The sequence below is a fragment of the Hyperolius riggenbachi genome, chromosome 2 (genome assembly GCF_040937935.1).
Source record: "Hyperolius riggenbachi isolate aHypRig1 chromosome 2, aHypRig1.pri, whole genome shotgun sequence".
Taxonomy (NCBI): Eukaryota; Metazoa; Chordata; class Amphibia; order Anura; family Hyperoliidae; genus Hyperolius; species Hyperolius riggenbachi.
In genome coordinates, this window is record NC_090647.1 from 58,529,661 (window position 1) to 58,547,110 (window position 17,450).

The following is a 17,450-nucleotide window of genomic DNA, read 5'->3' on the forward strand; positions in this document are numbered from 1 at the left end:
TGGGGCTTCTAAAGGTCCCCCGCAGACATCCTGTGCCCGCGCAGCCACTCACCGATGCTCCAGTCCCCGCCGCTGTTTCACTTCCAGAATTTGCGACTTCAAAGTCGCAAAATCACTGCACCTGCGTGGCCTCGCTCCCGCTGATGTCATTGGGAGCGTACTGCGCAGGCACAGACCGTACTGCAGGTCACCCTGTCCCACTATCATGGCTGCCTTCTATAATGACAAGACTGGAGGATCCCCTGCACCCCCCACCCCCATTCCCCTCTCCCCCTCATTCCCCCTCCCCTCTGCCAATGCTCACTTTGCATGACAAGATTTAAATAGATGTCACACGGTCATGACAGAGTGAATAATGACCCAGCGCAGAAATCTCAGCCTGTCATTAGCTGAAGCTTAAGTCATAAAACAAAAAAGTTCCGGCTAAAAGATGCCTATAAATGGTGACATATTTGCATGTCTCCCCACAACGAGCTGCTCCATTTACATAAAATAATTGGAAAACGTGCCGCACTGTACGGCCGTTCAGTTTAATGGGCACGGATGAATGACTGCAATCCTGATGCTGGAAGTATCTGTGTCAATGAGCAGATATTGACCCTGAACTACTGAGGGATTCTGTGGCAGGACCTAAAACATTGCAAAATGAAAGCACCTCATGCCCCCCAAAGATCTGTCACTCCCCTTCCAAGGGAGGCCTGGTTCACACAGAAAATCTGCACATTTCCTGTCTAGTCCTGTCCTGGTTTTGTGGGAGAGCTGGCAGACACTCGGGTAATACTGAATTAGGCAGGCAATTGTATACAAACACCCAGCTAAACTATGTGCTCAAGACTTGAAAGCAAAGTCCATGCAAAACACCTGAGAGAGATGAAAAGTCTGGCACTATAGGTCAATAGCAGCAACATTAAAGCAATACATCGTGCAGGATGATGCAATAAAATGACAAAACGGGCAGTTGAGAACTGACATGTACCTGGGTGTAGGGAGGTGGCAGGTGTGGGCGCCAATTGGTGCATGGCCTTGCGACCTTTCACAGGGCTTCACATCTCAGAAGAAGCTTGGCGTCTAGCCCTGCGAAACGGTCGTAAGGCCGTGCACCAATTGGCACCCACACCTGCCACCTCCCTACACCCAGGTACAGCATTTAAAGCATTTTGTGACCATTCCATTTTTGATAACACAAGTTTGATGAATGTCAGTTTTCAACTGCACGTTTTGTCATTTTATTGCATCATGCTGCACGATGTATTGCTTCAATTTTGCTACTATTAACCATTTCAGCCAGCAGGTATTTTTCATCTTACAGACGAGAGGAATTTTCGCCTTTCAGCGCTCCTCCCTTTCATTCCCCAATAACTTTATCACCACTTATCACAAATAAAATGATCTATACCTTGTTTTTTCCGTCACCAATGAGGCTTACTTTGGGTGGTACATTATGTTAAAAATTATTTTATTTTAAATGCATTTTGACAGGAATAATACAAAAAAAAAATCATTATTTCTCAGTTTTCGGCCATTATAGTTTAAAAATAATACATGCTACCGTAATTAAAATCCACACATTTTATTTGCCCATTTGTCCCAGTTATTGCAACGTTAAAATTATATCCCTAGTATAATGTATGGTGACAATATTTTATTTAGAAATAAAGGTGCATTTTTTCAGTTTTACGTCCATCACTAATTTTGAGGCCATTATTGAATAATAAGATGCCCTCTTGACATAGATATTATTTTTTTTCCCCTATAGTCAGTAGGTGTATTTTACTATTTGGCCACAAGATGTCCCCGCTGAGCAAACTTCTATGTAGCGTACAATTACGCTACGTAGCATACGATGGCCTCAATTCACTAAGATCATGCTGGAGATAATAAGGCAAGAGAAAACTTACCTCCACACAGTAAGAGAGTTATCTTATCTCTTCATTCCTTAAGTTACCTCCTCTGTAGTTAATTTACCTCCTCTGTAGTTAAATTACCTCCTCTTTAGTTATTTTCACACGCAGTTAATAAACAGTCTTTAACTGTGGAGTTATTTTAAGGATTGAAGAGTTAACTTAAAGACAGATGAGCTAACTTTAGGTTTGCCTGAGGTAAAATGTTTCCTGAATACTACATGCCTCATCACCATGGTGATAACTATAGAAATGTTATCAAAGACAGGAGATAAGCTTAGTGAATTGAGGCCAATGTATTGTTACATTGGCCTCAATTCACTAAGATCATGCTGGAGATAATAAGGCAAGAGAAAACTTACCTCCACACAGTAAAGCTGGCCATACACTGGCCCGATTTGCCGCCGTTTCGACAGCAGATTCGATCACTTGGATCGAATCTGCTGCCAATCGTTCGCGCTACACGCCGAATTTCGATCCATTTCGTCCGATCCCGTCGATCGCTCCGTGCGGAAAATTACCGGCGATCACCCTCGGGTAGGGAGCGTGTCGCTAGCGGCGTTCGAGTACCCGGCGACCGATGCAATAGAGCCGCATACATTACCTGCTCCGCCGGCACGACTACCCCCGGTCACTGCTGCTCCGTGTCCGTGCTGGTCTCCGGCATGCTTCAGTTCCTCCTGCCCGGCAGGAAGTTTAAACAGTAGAGGGCGCTCTACTGTTTAAACTTCCTGCCGGGCAGGAAGAAGTAAAGCATGCTGGACCTGGAGACCAGAGCGGAGACGGAGCAGCGGAGACCTGGGGACTGGTGTCGCGCCGGCGGAGCAGGTAATGTATGCGGGCGGGGGGAGCAGCGGCAGCACCACCACCACAACAGATTGTGAACGGTTTCAGGCTGAAATCGGTTCACAATCTGTTTGCAGTAAAGGTAGCCATACGATCCCTCTCTGATCAGATTCGATCAGAGAGGGATCTATCTGTTGGTCGAATCTGATGGCAAATCGGCCAGTGTATGACCACCTTAAGAGAGTTATCTTATCTCTTCATTCCTTACATTACCTCTTCTGTAGTTAATTTACCTCCTCTGTAGTTAATTTACCTCCTCTGTAGTTAAGTTACCTCCTCTGTAGTTATTTTCACACGCAGTTAATGAACAGCCTGTCTTTAACTCTGGAGTTATTTTAAGGATTAAAGAGTTGATAAAGTTGAGTCCGGCACCATCCACTTAATGCTCTTTCACTTTATTAAAGGATTGCTGACATATCACATCACGACGTTTCGGAGGATACAACCTGCTTTATCAAGTTGTATCAGCATCTAACATATAACGCATACATCACACTTTTTATAGTACATCGTTATAAAATTGACCAATCAGCATTAGCTGTCGCGCTATGGCGACCAATCCCCTTGCATCCGCTATGCGGACCTGATGGGGAACTTCTCATGCATATGCATATCTGCTGTGTCTCCAAACATTGAAGCAGTGGGAGCGGCTAACGTGCACGGACGGTGCGCTATCTCGCCCAGCCGCCCTGCATGGCGCCGACCTATGGGGAAGCTGCCTCCAGATGACGTAACTTCAGGCACCTCCCACCACGTGAGCGGACCTGAGGGGGGACTGCTAACCCCGAAGGCGGAGATAACTCCGCCTTCTGGCAGCGTCATTCCACGGGGAGGTAGAGCGGACGTATCATCATCCGCCCACCCCCCGTTACCAGGCAACCAAGCAGACGCACCATTCCAGCTCGCCCCGCTCACAGTAAAGCCAGGAACAATGCGAGCATTGAACAGTACATATTGAGTAACATTCTCATCATTAAGAGAGGCAGTCTCCTCTCCTAGAAGGCATCATACGCAGCAACAGGCGAATAAACAACTAAATAATATAAACAATTATATAAATGGAAGCATGTCATAATCCCTAATCATCCCTCTAGGTTCTAATGTATCTAGTCTGCGTATCCATGCTGCTTCTCTATAGAGTAATCTCTTTAATCTATCTCCTCCACGTCTTAAGGGGGGAATCTGCTCCAAGATTTGAAATCTCAATTGGCTGCTGAAAAGTGATTAGGCACTGATAATTCTTTTGCATTGTTTCGAATGGTGCTTTTATGTGCTGACAATCTAACCTTCATGGGTTGTGTGGTTTGCCCAATATATAGCAAACCACAGGGACACTTAAGGGCATATACAATGAACCGAGAATTACAATCAAATTGTCCCTTAATATAGAACCTGGTCCCTAGATGTGGATGACATATATAGTTGCTCTTGATTACACTATGGCAATGCACACAATTAAGACATGGATAGGTGCCGCTGGGATGGGTCGACTGTGCCCCCCTGAGTTTTTGGGTGCCCATGTCAGCCCGTACCAGTCTATCCCTTAATATAGGGGCCCGTCTGTATGACATGAGTGGTAAATTTTGAAATTCCTCAATATGAGGAAATGACGTTCTTAATAGATGCCAGTTGCTGCGTATGATGCCCGCTATCTTCTCACTATAAACATTAAACTGACTAACAAAGGGTATTCTTCTATTAATATTGGACCTCTGACGTCCCTGTTTGTTACCAGGTATCCCGATCTTTTCTCTGGCTTTACTAAGCAGTCTATGTGGTTATTGTCTCCTAGCAAACTTATCCTGCATTTCATTTAATCTAAGCTCCCTAGTGTCGCTGTCATCTACTATTCTGGTCACTCTTTGGAATTGGCTCAAAGGTATTGAGCGTTTTGTAGCAGGCGGGTGAAAGCTTCCGTAACACAACGTAGAATTGGTGTCTGTAGGCTTAATATAAAGGTCTGTGCCTAGCCTACCTCCTGAGACACTCACCATTGTGTCAAGGAAGCTCACACTCCCGTTATCGCTATAAATGGTTAAACGTATAGCTGGACACTGGGTATGGAGAATATCTACAAATTGTAGTAGGCTCGAATGTGACCCCCCCCCCACGCAGAAGACATCGTCTATGAACCGCAGCCAACACTTGGCATTTTTGGTAAATAACTCATTAGTATAAACAAAAGTTTCTTTGTATGCGTTTATGAAGATGTTAGCGTATGAGGGGGCCACATTCGAGCCCATCGCTGTGCCCCTCAGCTGTAGAAAAAATTGGTCCTCAACCAGAAAATAATTACATGTCAACACTGTCTTTAACAAACTACACAAAAACGTGATCTGAGCACGACTGAAATCAGACGCACACGTCAGGATAGACTCGACGGAGGTGTAGAGGCTCTCGACATCCATCGTGACCAATAATGCATCCTCTGGTATATCTGATAATTTTTTGATAGTTTCAATGAACATAGAGGTGTCCCTCAGATACGATTTACCCGCAATCACAAATGGTCTCAAGACCACATCAAGGTATCTGGCTAAAGGTGAAAAGATAGAGTCTATCCCGGCCACTATGGGACGACCCGGTGGCCGGGATAGACTCTTATGTATCTTTGGACAGATATAAAATACTGGTATAATAGGATGTTGTTGGATGAGATATTCCATCAGCTTATCATCTATAATTCCTGCCTCTACTGCATTTTTCAATACCATTTCTATCTTCCCCTGAAATTCTATTGTTGGATCTCTATCCAACTTCATATAGGTAGATGTATCTGACAGTAGGCGATATATCTCATTTTTATAATCAACAGTATCCATTATCACTACTGCCCCACCCTTATCGGCCTGCTTAATAGTAATATGAGGGTTATTGGCCAGTTCTTGAATAGCTCGTCTCTCATCAGCTGTTAGATTATGTCGGATTTGGACCGATCTGTCGACGGATACAGTTTGCAACATGTCGTTAATTTGTTCATTAGTTCTTTTCATGAATTGATCAATTATTTGACAAGAAGGTGGATTGAATTTACTTTTGATCCTCAATGGGGTATCTCTCAGGGATAGTATTTCCTCATCTTGATTTTGGGTATGCCAAAAAAATTGGCTTGAGGTGCATTAAAGTAATACTTAAGACGTATTGATCGATAAAATCTCTGTAAGTCTATATATGAAATGCAGGATAAGTTTGCTAGGAGACAATACCCACATAGACTGCTTAGTAAAGCCAGAGAAAAGATCGGGATACCTGGTAACAAACAGGGACGTCAGAGGTCCAATATTAATAGAAGAATACCCTTTGTTAGTCAGTTTAATGTTTATAGTGAGAAGATAGCGGGCATCATACGCAGCAACTGGCATCTATTAAGAACGTCATTTCCTCATATTGAGGAATTTCAAAATTTACCACTCATGTCATACAGACGGGCCCCTATATTAAGGGATAGACTGGTATGGGCTGACACGGGCACCCAAAAACTCAGGGGGGCACAGTCGACCCATCCCAGCGGCACCTATCCATGTCTTAATTGTGTGCATTGCCATAGTGTAATCAAGAGCAACTATATATGTCATCCACATCTAGGGACCAGGTTCTATATTAAGGGACAATTTGATTGTAATTCTCGGTTCATTGTATATGCCCTTAAGTGTCCCTGTGGTTTGCTATATATTGGGCAAACCACACAACCCATGAATGTTAGATTGTCAGCACATAAAAGCACCATTCGAAACAATGCAAAAGAATTATCAGTGCCTAATCACTTTTCAGCAGCCAATTGAGATTTCAAATCTTGGAGCAGATTCTCCCCTTAAGACGTGGAGGAGATAGATTAAAGAGATTACTCTATAGAGAAGCAGCATGGATACGCAGACTAGATACATTAGAACCTAGAGGGATGATTAGGGATTATGACATGCTTCCATTTATATAATTGTTTATATTATTTAGTTGTTTATTCGCCTGTTGCTGCGTATGATGCCTTCTAGGAGAGGAGACTGCCTCTCTTAATGATGAGAATGTTACTCAATATGTACTGTTCAATGCTCGCATTGTTCCTGGCTTTACTGTGAGCGGGGCGAGCTGGAATGGTGCGTCTGCTTGGTTGCCTGGTAACGGGGGGTGGGCGGATGATGATACGTCCGCTCTACCTCCCCGTGGAATGACGCTGCCAGAAGGCGGAGTTATCTCCGCCTTCGGGGTTAGCAGTCCCCCCTCAGGTCCGCTCACGTGGTGGGAGGTGCCTGAAGTTACGTCATCTGGAAGCAGCTTCCCCATAGGTCGGCGCCATGCAGTGCGGCTGGGCAAGATAGCGCACCGTCCGTGCACGTTAGCCGCTCCCACTGCTTCAATGTTTGGAGACACAGCAGATATGCATTTGCATTAGAAGTTCCCCATCAGGTCGGCATGGCGGATGCAAGGGGATCGGTCGCCATAGCGCGACAGCTAATGCTGATTGGTCAATTTTATAACGATGTACTATAAAAAGTGTGATGTATGCGTTATATGTTAGATGCTGATACAACTTGATAAAGGAGGTTGTATCCTCCGAAATGTCGTGATGTGATATGTCAGCAATCCTTTAATAAAGTGAAAGAGCATTAAGTGGATGGTGCCGGACTCAACTTTATCTACTGAAGTTTGGAATTGATAGCTGTCAAGTCCATATCCTGGCACATCCCACAACTTTGGAAGCTGGTGTGCGGATTACCTCTATTTCCACAAAGGATTAAAGAGTTAACTTAAAGACAGAAGAGTTAACTTTAGGTTTGCCTGAGGTAAACTGTTTCCTGAATACTACATGCCTTATCACCATGGTAAAAACTCTAGAAGAGTTATTGAATTGAGGCCATTATAACAAGTGAATTAGGCCATTATAACAAGTGGAAGTGACGTAGGCTTCCATCGGAAGCCTACGATCACAACGGCGGTGGGGAGATTATGAATGGAAACATTGTAAATTTAACGATCGGGCGGCGGAAACCGGCGGAAATGACGGCGGGAGATAGCACGGCAGCTCCATTTACAAAATAAACACTGTTTTTGAACAAAAACAGTGTTTATTCTCGGCGGACATGCTCAGATTGGCACAGGGGACTTTTGTCCCCTGCAGCCAATCCCTCCTGCTAGCAGCAGCTGCGCGATCGTGGGCATCTGCCCGCAGGATCGCCTGCAGACCCCCCAAGCTGCAGGGACGTGACTAGCGCATCCCTGCGGCTCTAGCACCTGCCGCTGCAGATGTGAAGCTCACAGCCGCGCGGCTGAAATGGTTAAACTATAGTGCCAGACTTTTCATCTCTCTCAGTTGTCTAGTCCTGTCCGGTCAGCTTTGCATCAGTTTTCTATCAGTTTTACCTGACTGAATCAGAATCAGAATGCATCCGCAACCACGCTCCTGTCGCCAGGAAAGTCCTGCACACGCACAGTAAGACATTTTCTTGTGCGCATAATGCTTCCAACAACAGGAGCGTGACCGAGGAAGCGTGCAGCCCGGACTGGGCCGCCCAAGCTCAGTGCTAAACTGACAGTGAAGGCTTTCATTTTATATACAGGAGCTGTTCACACGTGTCACTCTGCAATGCACTCGTGGGATCTGTTGCAGTAAGCGTGCCGCACTTCTGTGCATCTTCCCCAGGCCCCGGCGGACTATTGGAGCGTACACTACACAGTCCACTCCCTTTGGCAAGATCCGGCTACAGATGGGAACCGAGCCTTAATCAGTGTGTGTTTTTATCATAAATGTGTACAGAAGTCAGTAAGATTAAAGTAAAAGGCTTCTTATCTTAAATCAATAGAAGGTTGTCATTTACGTGGCACTTTGTTAGAAATATTGTTCTATAATAAGCAGGTGTTCCGTCAACTCACCAGGCTAGAACTGTACATTGCACAATGTGGCCAGTTAGGCAGTGATTCTTAACATTATTCTAGTGAATACCCCTTTAGGAAAGCCTGCGCTTGCCAAGTAACCCCTAGTATGGGAAAGATCCCCTCCTGTACCCAAGATACACATTTGTTTATAATTGGCACATCCTAATTGTTTGATTGATTTCTAAGCCTTTCGTATTGAGTTCAGTGAGCTAAAATACTTACTGAGCTTTGTTAATTTGTCATTATTTATTTCCTAAAACTCAAAATGTGTTATTGTTTATTATCTATATTAAGTCTGAGTACCCCCTGAACCAATGATAAGTTCCCCCCAGAGGTACACGTACCACATGTGGAAACCTAGGAGTTATGGTATTGGGAGTAAGCTCCCTCTGCTGGTTATAAGAGGAAATCGCGGCTACAGTAAGTTTCACAGCATTAGGCACAGAATAGAATTTGTCATTTTTGAAAAAAAAAAATGTTTTACTTGTTCCCACTATTCCCCTTAAAGAGGATCTGTACTGTCCGATTTGTACAATAAAAAACCTACCAATCGAGTCACTGTGATCTCCTGGGTCCCTCTTTGCCGTTTCCGCCACAATCCTGGCTTTTAATCGCCAGTTTTAGGCAGAGTTTACAAACAAACAACATGGCCGCTAACCAGGAAGTGATGTATTTGAAAATGTATACATATATACACACACATACACTAATATGTGTGTATGTATGTGTGTGTATATAGATCTATATCTATCATTTTACAATATACTACAAGTTTCTGCACTCCAGTCTGGCATTAGTCACAGTTTTTCAGCATGTGACAGGCAGCTCCTTCCCCCCTCAGCCTCACAATCTGCATCACAGACAAGCTGAAACTGAGAGCAGGGACGCTGTCTGTGAGGAATAAACAAAGCACAGAGAGCCTGGAGGGGGCATGCATAACTTGTCCCCATTACAACAGAGGCAGCACATTCCTCCCTGGGCCAACAAAGCTTGACAAAGAAAAGAAGATTAGATATATTACAGAGACAGTGCGACTAGAAAAGGCTGCAGTAATCCAGACCACATTAGAACAGGTATAGGAACTTATAGGATGGAAGAAATAAGGCCGAAAATGTTGTTACAGAGTCTCTTTAAGGCTCCCTGCACACTGCATGCGATTCCGATTCCGCTTTTTAATCGGTTTTTTACCTCCGATTCCGATTTTTAATCTTAACTGCATGCTGCATTTTTTGATCCGTTTTTCTGTTGAATGTATTCAGGGAAAATCGGAATTGAAAATCGGAATCGCAAAACGGATTTGCAGTGTGCAGGGAGCCTAACATATGTAGCCTGTATGGGGGCTTTGCTGTTAACAGCTAAAGTCAGCACAAAATTACGCGTACTTATGCACAATTACGAATTGATCACACAAAATCAATTCAATTTCCAAATCGTAATTAGGTAGGGCCATAATTGCAAAATGGTATGCAAATTTTCAGGTAATTGTAATAAGCATATTAGGATCATCACTACTGCTTACCTGTTGAAAGAATTCCTTGTTTAATTCCCAGTACTTGGCGAACAAAATCTATTCTGGTTCTTGGGCAGCACAATGGCATAGTAGTTAGCACTCTGGCCTTGCTGTGCTGGGTCGCTGGTTTGAATCCCAGCCAGGGCACTATCTGCAAGGAGTTTGTATGTTCTCCCCGTGTCTGCGTGGGTTCTCTCACAAAATATAGATTAGTTAATTGGCTTCTCGCTAAAATTGGCCTTAGACTGCGATACATGCACTGCACGATACATAGATAGACATATGACTATAGTAGGGATTAGATTGTGAGCTCCTCTGAGGGACAGGACAATATACTCTGTACAGTGCTGCGTAATGTGTCAGCGCTATATAAATATATAAATAAAAATATATAAATATTCTGATTTTGGTTTGTAAGTTACGTTTGTTGGTTTGTTTGAAAGCTTTTGAAAGATATCAGCTGCATACATTTTACATTTTTAACAGTATTTCTGTAGTTATGTGACTTGTGCTGTCTGAAAGATTCAAAAGGGACAATTTGATGATCTGATTTGTTGATTAACAGCTTCATTAGTCATTTTAACCACTTACCTTCCCCCGGGACGAGTAACTACGTCCCTGCAAGTTTCTGCCATAACTTCTTGCTTGGGAAAAAACATCAACAGGACCCGATAGGAAAACCTTCTGAAAGTTAATTTACAGTGTAACTGTGAGAGAACGCGGAAAAGCCGCAGAGGAGTTGAAAAGGGAGTTCCATAACTTGCATCCTGAAAAGCCAGGCAGGAGATGTCTGGAGTCCACTCCTCGGGGGGAGGAGGGGGGTACTGTGATAGAATGCGGAAAAGCCGCCACGTGTGCTGCTGAGGAGGCGGCTGATTCCGCGTCCAATGCGGCGGTTTGCACGCGGAAGCGTGCGTCTGGTAACAGGGCAGAACGCGGAAAGGCCGCCGCATGTAACAACAGTAAGGCGGCTGGTTCTGCGTCCAGCGCTGCGGTTTGCACGCTGCAGCGTGTGTCTGGTGTGGCTGAGTCTGTTATTGCACACAGGCTTAGGAATACGCGCGCGCTGAGAGGCAGAACTCTTATACTGGGCAAGGAGAGGTCAGCTGATCACGCCGATCAGCTGACTCCAGAGCAGGATACTATTGGTTGATCAATTAAGGGTGGTGCCGGAGAGCCCTACTCCATATATAGTTACTGCTAGCCAGTCTCAAGTTGTCTGCTGTTGCAAACACTACGTGGAAGTACTCAGACCTTAGTCAGATCCAATAGTGTGTTTGAACCAGGTGGACCTGGGAATTCACACTGAGCCAGATTACTTGTACTGTTATTCTATTTATGCTTAGACTAGTTCCAGGGTGTAGAGACCACGGACCTCACACCCAGACTAGGGAACTTGTGTTATCCATCTGTTATACTTCAGACTAGTTCCAGGGTGTAGAGACCACGGACCTCACACCCAGACTAGGGAACTTGTGTTATCCATCTGTTATACTTCAGACTAGTTCCAGGGTGTAGAGACCACGTACCTCACACCAGACTACGGAACTTGTGTTATCTATCTGTTATTCATCAGACTAGTTCCAGGGTGTAGAGACCACGGACCTCACACCCAGACTAGGCATTGTTGATATCTGTTATGACTTACTGCTTTCCTAACTATCCCTTTGATCTCTGATTCGGTACCTCGCATATCTGATATTCCGTTGCCAGACCCTGCTTGCCTTGGATACCGAATCAGCCTTCTGTCTTTGTACTTAATCTGTCCGTGTGTTGCCGACCAGGCGTGCCCGATCTCGAGAGCTATCTCTCTCCTCTTAAAGAGAACCCGAGGTGGGTTTGAAGAATATTATCTGCATACAGAGGCTGGATCTGCCTATACAGCCCAGCCTCTGTTGCTATCCCAAACCCCCCTAAGGTCCCCCTGCACTCTGCAATCCCTCATAAATCACAGCCACGCTGCTGACAAACAGCTTGTCAGAGCTGGCTGTGTTTATCTCTATAGTGTCAGTCTGCTGCTCTCCCCGCCTCCTGCAGAACTCCTGTCCCCGCCTGCCTCCCTTCCCTCCCTGCTGATTGGAGGGAAGGGACGGGGCAGGGACCGGAGCTATGCAGGAGGCGGGGGAGCAGCTGAGACTGACACTACAGATGTAAACACAGCCTCACAGCACTGCTGTGATTTATGAGGGATTGCAGAGTGCAGGGGGACCTTAGAGGGGTTTGGGATAGCAACAGAGGCTGGGCTGTATAGGCAGATTCAGCCTTTGTATGCAGATAACATTCTTTAAACACACCTCCGGTTCTCTTTAAGAGATAGTCTCCAGATCAGATAGTGACATCCACCTTCAGGTGTCATTCACTCTCTGGTCCTTCCTATCTCCAGCCTGACTCCACCCCTTGGGGAGTCTCAGGCTGCTGGAAGGTTCCTGTGCCCTCAAGAGCAGTATTCCTTTACTGCCTATGATCACCTGCTCAGCAGCAGGTGCATTACTCAAAGTACTAGTGTTACACCAAACACTCACATACCTATAGGTGTCCAGAGGTTAGCAATATATCTGTATTATCGGTGATTCTGCAGATCATCAATAATCAGGTATATATCTGCATTCTTGGTGATACTGCAGATCACCAATAATCAGATTCTCTCTGCGTGCTGACACCAATCGTTACATTAACTTAATTTTCACTAAAGAAGTGATTTTGCTTATTTGCATTTTACAGCTCAGTCTCCAGCCATCTTCTGATTATGGAGGAATTCTAAATGATGCTTTCCGGGTGACAGGTTGCTGTCTGTGGGAAGATTAGCTACTGCTTATTAGTGATGAGCACAAATTTCACATAATCATAATTTCATATCATAATTCAGAATTGTAATTTCGCCTCATTATGCGAAACCTTAATGCAAAACTTAGGGGAACAAAATCATAATCAATTTTGTTTGTAACCATATTTAGAAACTGTAATTTTGCGTAATTTCATGACGACTTTAACCCATTCAGGTTCCGTGGTTTTCACGAGAGAAATGTTCACCTCCCATTCATTAGCCTATAACTTTATCACTACTTATCACAATGAACTGATCTATAGCTTGTTTTTTCCGCCACCAATTAGGCTTTCTTTGGGGGGTACATTTTGCTAAGAGCCACTTTACTGTAGACGCATTTTAACAGGAAGAATAAGAAAAAAATGGAAAAATTCATTATTTCTCAGTTTTCAGCCATTATAGTTTTAAAATAATACATGCCTCCATAATTAAAACTCACGTATTGTATATGCCCATATGTCCCGGTTATTACACCGTTAAAATTATGTCCCTATCACAATGTATGGCGACAATATTTTATTTGGAAATAAAGGTGCATTTTTTCCATTTTGCATCTATCACTATTAACAAGTTTAAAATAAAAAAAATATAGAAATATTTCATCTTTACATTGATATTTAAAAAGTTTAGACCCTTAGGTAAATATTTACATGTTTTTTTTTTTTTATTGTAATGGTTTTTTTTATTTATAGTAAACATTTTATTTGGGTAGTTTTGGGAGGGTGGGGGGTAAACAATAGATTTATAATGTAAATGTGTGTTGATTTTAATTTATTTTCATTTTCAGGTGTAGTATTACTTTTTTTTGGCCACAAGATGGCGGCCATGAGTTTGTTTACATGACGTCACTCTAAGCGTAACACACGCTTAGATTGGCGCATCAGGAAGGGAACGGCCAGAAAAGGCGCAGCTTCCGAGAGAAGCTGTCGCTTTTTCAGCGGGGGAGAGGAATCAGTGATCGGGCTTCATAGCCCGATATATTGATTCCCTGACTACCGAATCCGCGGCCGGGAGTGCGCGTGCACGCGCGCGATCGGCCGCGGGGGCGCGCGGTAGCGCACATGGTTTCTGGACGTAGTTTCTACGTCCAGAAACCAAAATAGGTTAAGAGACTCTGAAGTCTTGTTTTATCTGCTTTTTTCATATAATCCTGTTCTGCATGATGGCCCCGGTAGATTTGCTGCATCCCCGCGACAGATGAGTGATTTATTACTGAGAAATCGACCTGCAAAGTTCCACGACTTTGCAGGTCGCAGATCTTGCTGCTCTGGAGAGGCAGAGCTCTGCCTCTCCGCAATCAATCTTCGCCTCCTCCCTGCCCCTCTCAGTGAAAGAAGACTGAGAGGGGCGGGGAGAGGCAGCAATCAGAAGAGATTGACTGCGGAGGAGGCAGAGCTACAGCTCAAAGCTCTGCCTCAACCAGGAAGAAAAGCCCTGTGAGCCCTGGAGCTTTGTAGGGCTGTTTCACAGATTTTGAAAATTCAAAGGAAAAATGTTTTTTATTTTAAAAAAACCCTGCAAAATGTTGATTTACTGAGTTTGAAATTAAAATTAATTTTCTGAAAAAACTAAAAGGTCGTTAAAAAAAAATAAAAAATGTTTTTTTACATGTAACATGTATGGTGGCTTTGCTATTAAGCATTAAAGTCGGCACAGAATTAAACGTAATTGTGCAAAATTACAAATGGGTAATACAAAATCAGTTGAATTTACAAATCGTAATAATGTATGTCTGTAATCGTAAAATGTTATGCAAATTTTCAGGTAATCGTAATTAGCCTATTAGGATCATCGCTACTTATTACATTTTGAAGACCCATAAAGCTCTGCAAACCCAGTAACATGCTTGCCGAGCTGTGCTATGTGTGTATTGGTAAATTAAAATTTAACTCAGTCCGTTAAAAAGTAATATGGAACAGAAGTAGGTTAGTACCTTTGTCAAAATAAATTCAACAGAAAACCAGAACAGTTTTCATTGAATATAATACTACATGATATTCTTACAGCTTTGTTTATATTTTCTTTTTCCAGAATTCAAGCTGATGACAGGGCAGCATCCTTCCTGTGGGCTGTGCAGCAGCATGTGAACCGGGAGCATCAGTTGGTAGGTTGCATCGTGTGCTGTGGACGTTTCTGCTGTAAACTCGCCATGATTTGTCACTTCACTTTGACAAGCTTTTTATGTGTCTCTGAAACTTGCTAGGATACAGCCTCAAGTTTTAACTATGGTGTAGAGGCTTGAACAGAGGCGCCAAAATAGGCTAAAACAGTGAGGGGCTAGTGGTGGACTTGCCTCCCCAGTAGACCAAACAGACACAATACTGTTATTTCATACAAAAAATAGCATTTAATAGGTTCTCCAAATTGCAACGCGTTTCGCAGGCACAATCCTGCTTCATCAGGCAAATCGAGGAGAACAAACTAGTAAGGGTTTGGTATACAGCCAAGTGCCTCTGTGAATTTTTAACTAGGCAATGACCACTCATAATTCCCTCTAGTAGATCAGAGGCATAAGAGCAGCACTTAAGCCATAAGGTGCAATGTGGGCCCTTTGCCAGTGGCATAACACATGTGCTGGTGGCCACAATACAATTTGGCAAGAAACTGCATGCGACACCTGCAAAAAATTGTTCTCAAAGGTGTTATCACAAAGCATAGGAACACGTTAGCTGTACAGTGAACAGTGTCTATGGACTTTAATGTTACCATGCAGATTGCACACAATGTGCAGCGCTTAGAACTGATAGCACCGCACATAGGAGCCGATTCATTAAATGACAGTAAAATTATTAAAATGGTGCACAGCAATTTTACCAGTGTTTTTGCCTCCAACATAACGGGTGTAGTGCACATAGCAAAACTCACATTATGTATACAACGACTGGGTGCTTCTGTAGTAGGCATTATGCTATTTAAAGGGATACTGTAGGGGGGTCGGGGGAAAATGAGTTGAAGTTACCCGGGGCTTCTAATGGTACCCCGCAGACCTCCTGCACCCGCGCAGCCACTCACCGATGCTCCGGCCCCGCCTCCGGTTCACTTCTGGAATTTCAGACTTTAAAGTCTAAAAACCACTGTGCCTGCGTTGCCGTGTCCTTGCTTTCCCTGATGTCACCAGGAGCGCACGGCGCAGGCACAGATCATACTGGGCTTGTGCTATACACTCCTGGTGCCATCAGCGGGAGTGAGGACACGGCAATGCAGGTGCAGTGGTTTTCAGACTTTAAAGTCTGAAATTCCAGAAGTGAACAAGAGGCGGGGCATTGGGGAGTGGCTGCGCGAGCACAGGATGTCTGCGGGGGACCATTAGAAGCCCCGGGTAACTTCAACTCATTTTCCCCCAACCCCCCTACAGTGTCCCTTTAAAGAAATACTATAGGGGGGTTGGGGTAAAATGAGTCGAACTTACCCGGGGCTTCTAATGGTTCCCCGCAGACATCCTGTGCCCGCGCAGCCACTCACCGATGCACCGGCCCCGCCTCTGGTTCACTTCTGGAATTTCAGACCTTAAAGTCTGAAAACCACTGCGCCTGCGTTGAGCATAACACGCAGGCCCAGTATGGTCTGCGCAGTACGCTCTTGGTGACATCAACGGGATTGAGGACATGGCAACGTAGGCGCAGGGGTTTTCAGACTTTAAAGTCTGAAATTACAGAAGTGAACTGGAGGCGGGGCCGGAGCATTGGGGAGTGGCTGCGCCAACACAGGATGTCTGCGGGGGACCGTTAGAAGCCTCGGGTAAGTTCAACTCATTTTCCCCTGACCCCCCTACAGTATTCCTTTAAAGTTTAAAATAAACTATGGTGGAACCAAAACACTTGAGGCTAGGCACAACAGGAATAAAGAGGCGCCCTGGTTGGAATAAAAGCGTCTAAAAACAGCTTAAAACAAAAAAGGATATGAGGTGGCTTACCTCAATGACTAAACCTTTGTATATCACGAAAGATTTTTATTTAGCACAGGCAACGTGTTTCGCGGGTCTGAGCCCGCTTCATCAGGCCAATAAAAAGTGCCAAATGAATAGATAAATACAGCATAGGGCTCCCTTACGCACTGTGATAAGAATTGACCTGAAGAAGTGGGCAAGTTCCCGCAAAACGCTTTGTCCTTTTGATTGCTTGAAATAAAAGCTTTTTTTTTCAGCAGTACTAGCCTAATTCTTCAGGAGAGGTAAGACCAACCCTACCTCTCCTTTTTATGCTGTTTTTAAGTACTTTATGTACCGGGCGCTGGAGATGTAGGCGAACAGCTGGCCTTGTATGTTGGAAGCGCACGGTAGAGATGCTAGCGAACAGCTCGCCAGCGAATCTCTATGGGCACTCTGGCTGCGTACTACTTCTGGGTCCCAATGTCCCAGAGTAGTACGCCTGCCTGTGTCTGAACGCCTCCTTTAGTACGCATGCCCTGGCCCGGTAGCGCGCGTCCCTTATGGCAATGACACACACCGCCGGGCCAGGGCATGCGTACTAAAGGACGAGTGCAGACACAGGCAGGCGTATTA

General features: G+C 44.4%; 1 protein-coding gene across 1 annotated transcript in view; it reads left to right on the top strand.

Moving 5' to 3' along the window:
• Positions 1–17,450, top strand: part of PIWIL4 (piwi like RNA-mediated gene silencing 4) — a 313,719-nt gene that overhangs the window by 233,890 nt on the left and 62,379 nt on the right. The window contains exon 14 of the mRNA XM_068266824.1: positions 14,981–15,053. Within this exon, the coding sequence (XP_068122925.1) occupies positions 14,981–15,053 (73 nt within the window). The remainder of the gene's footprint in view (positions 1–14,980; positions 15,054–17,450) is intronic.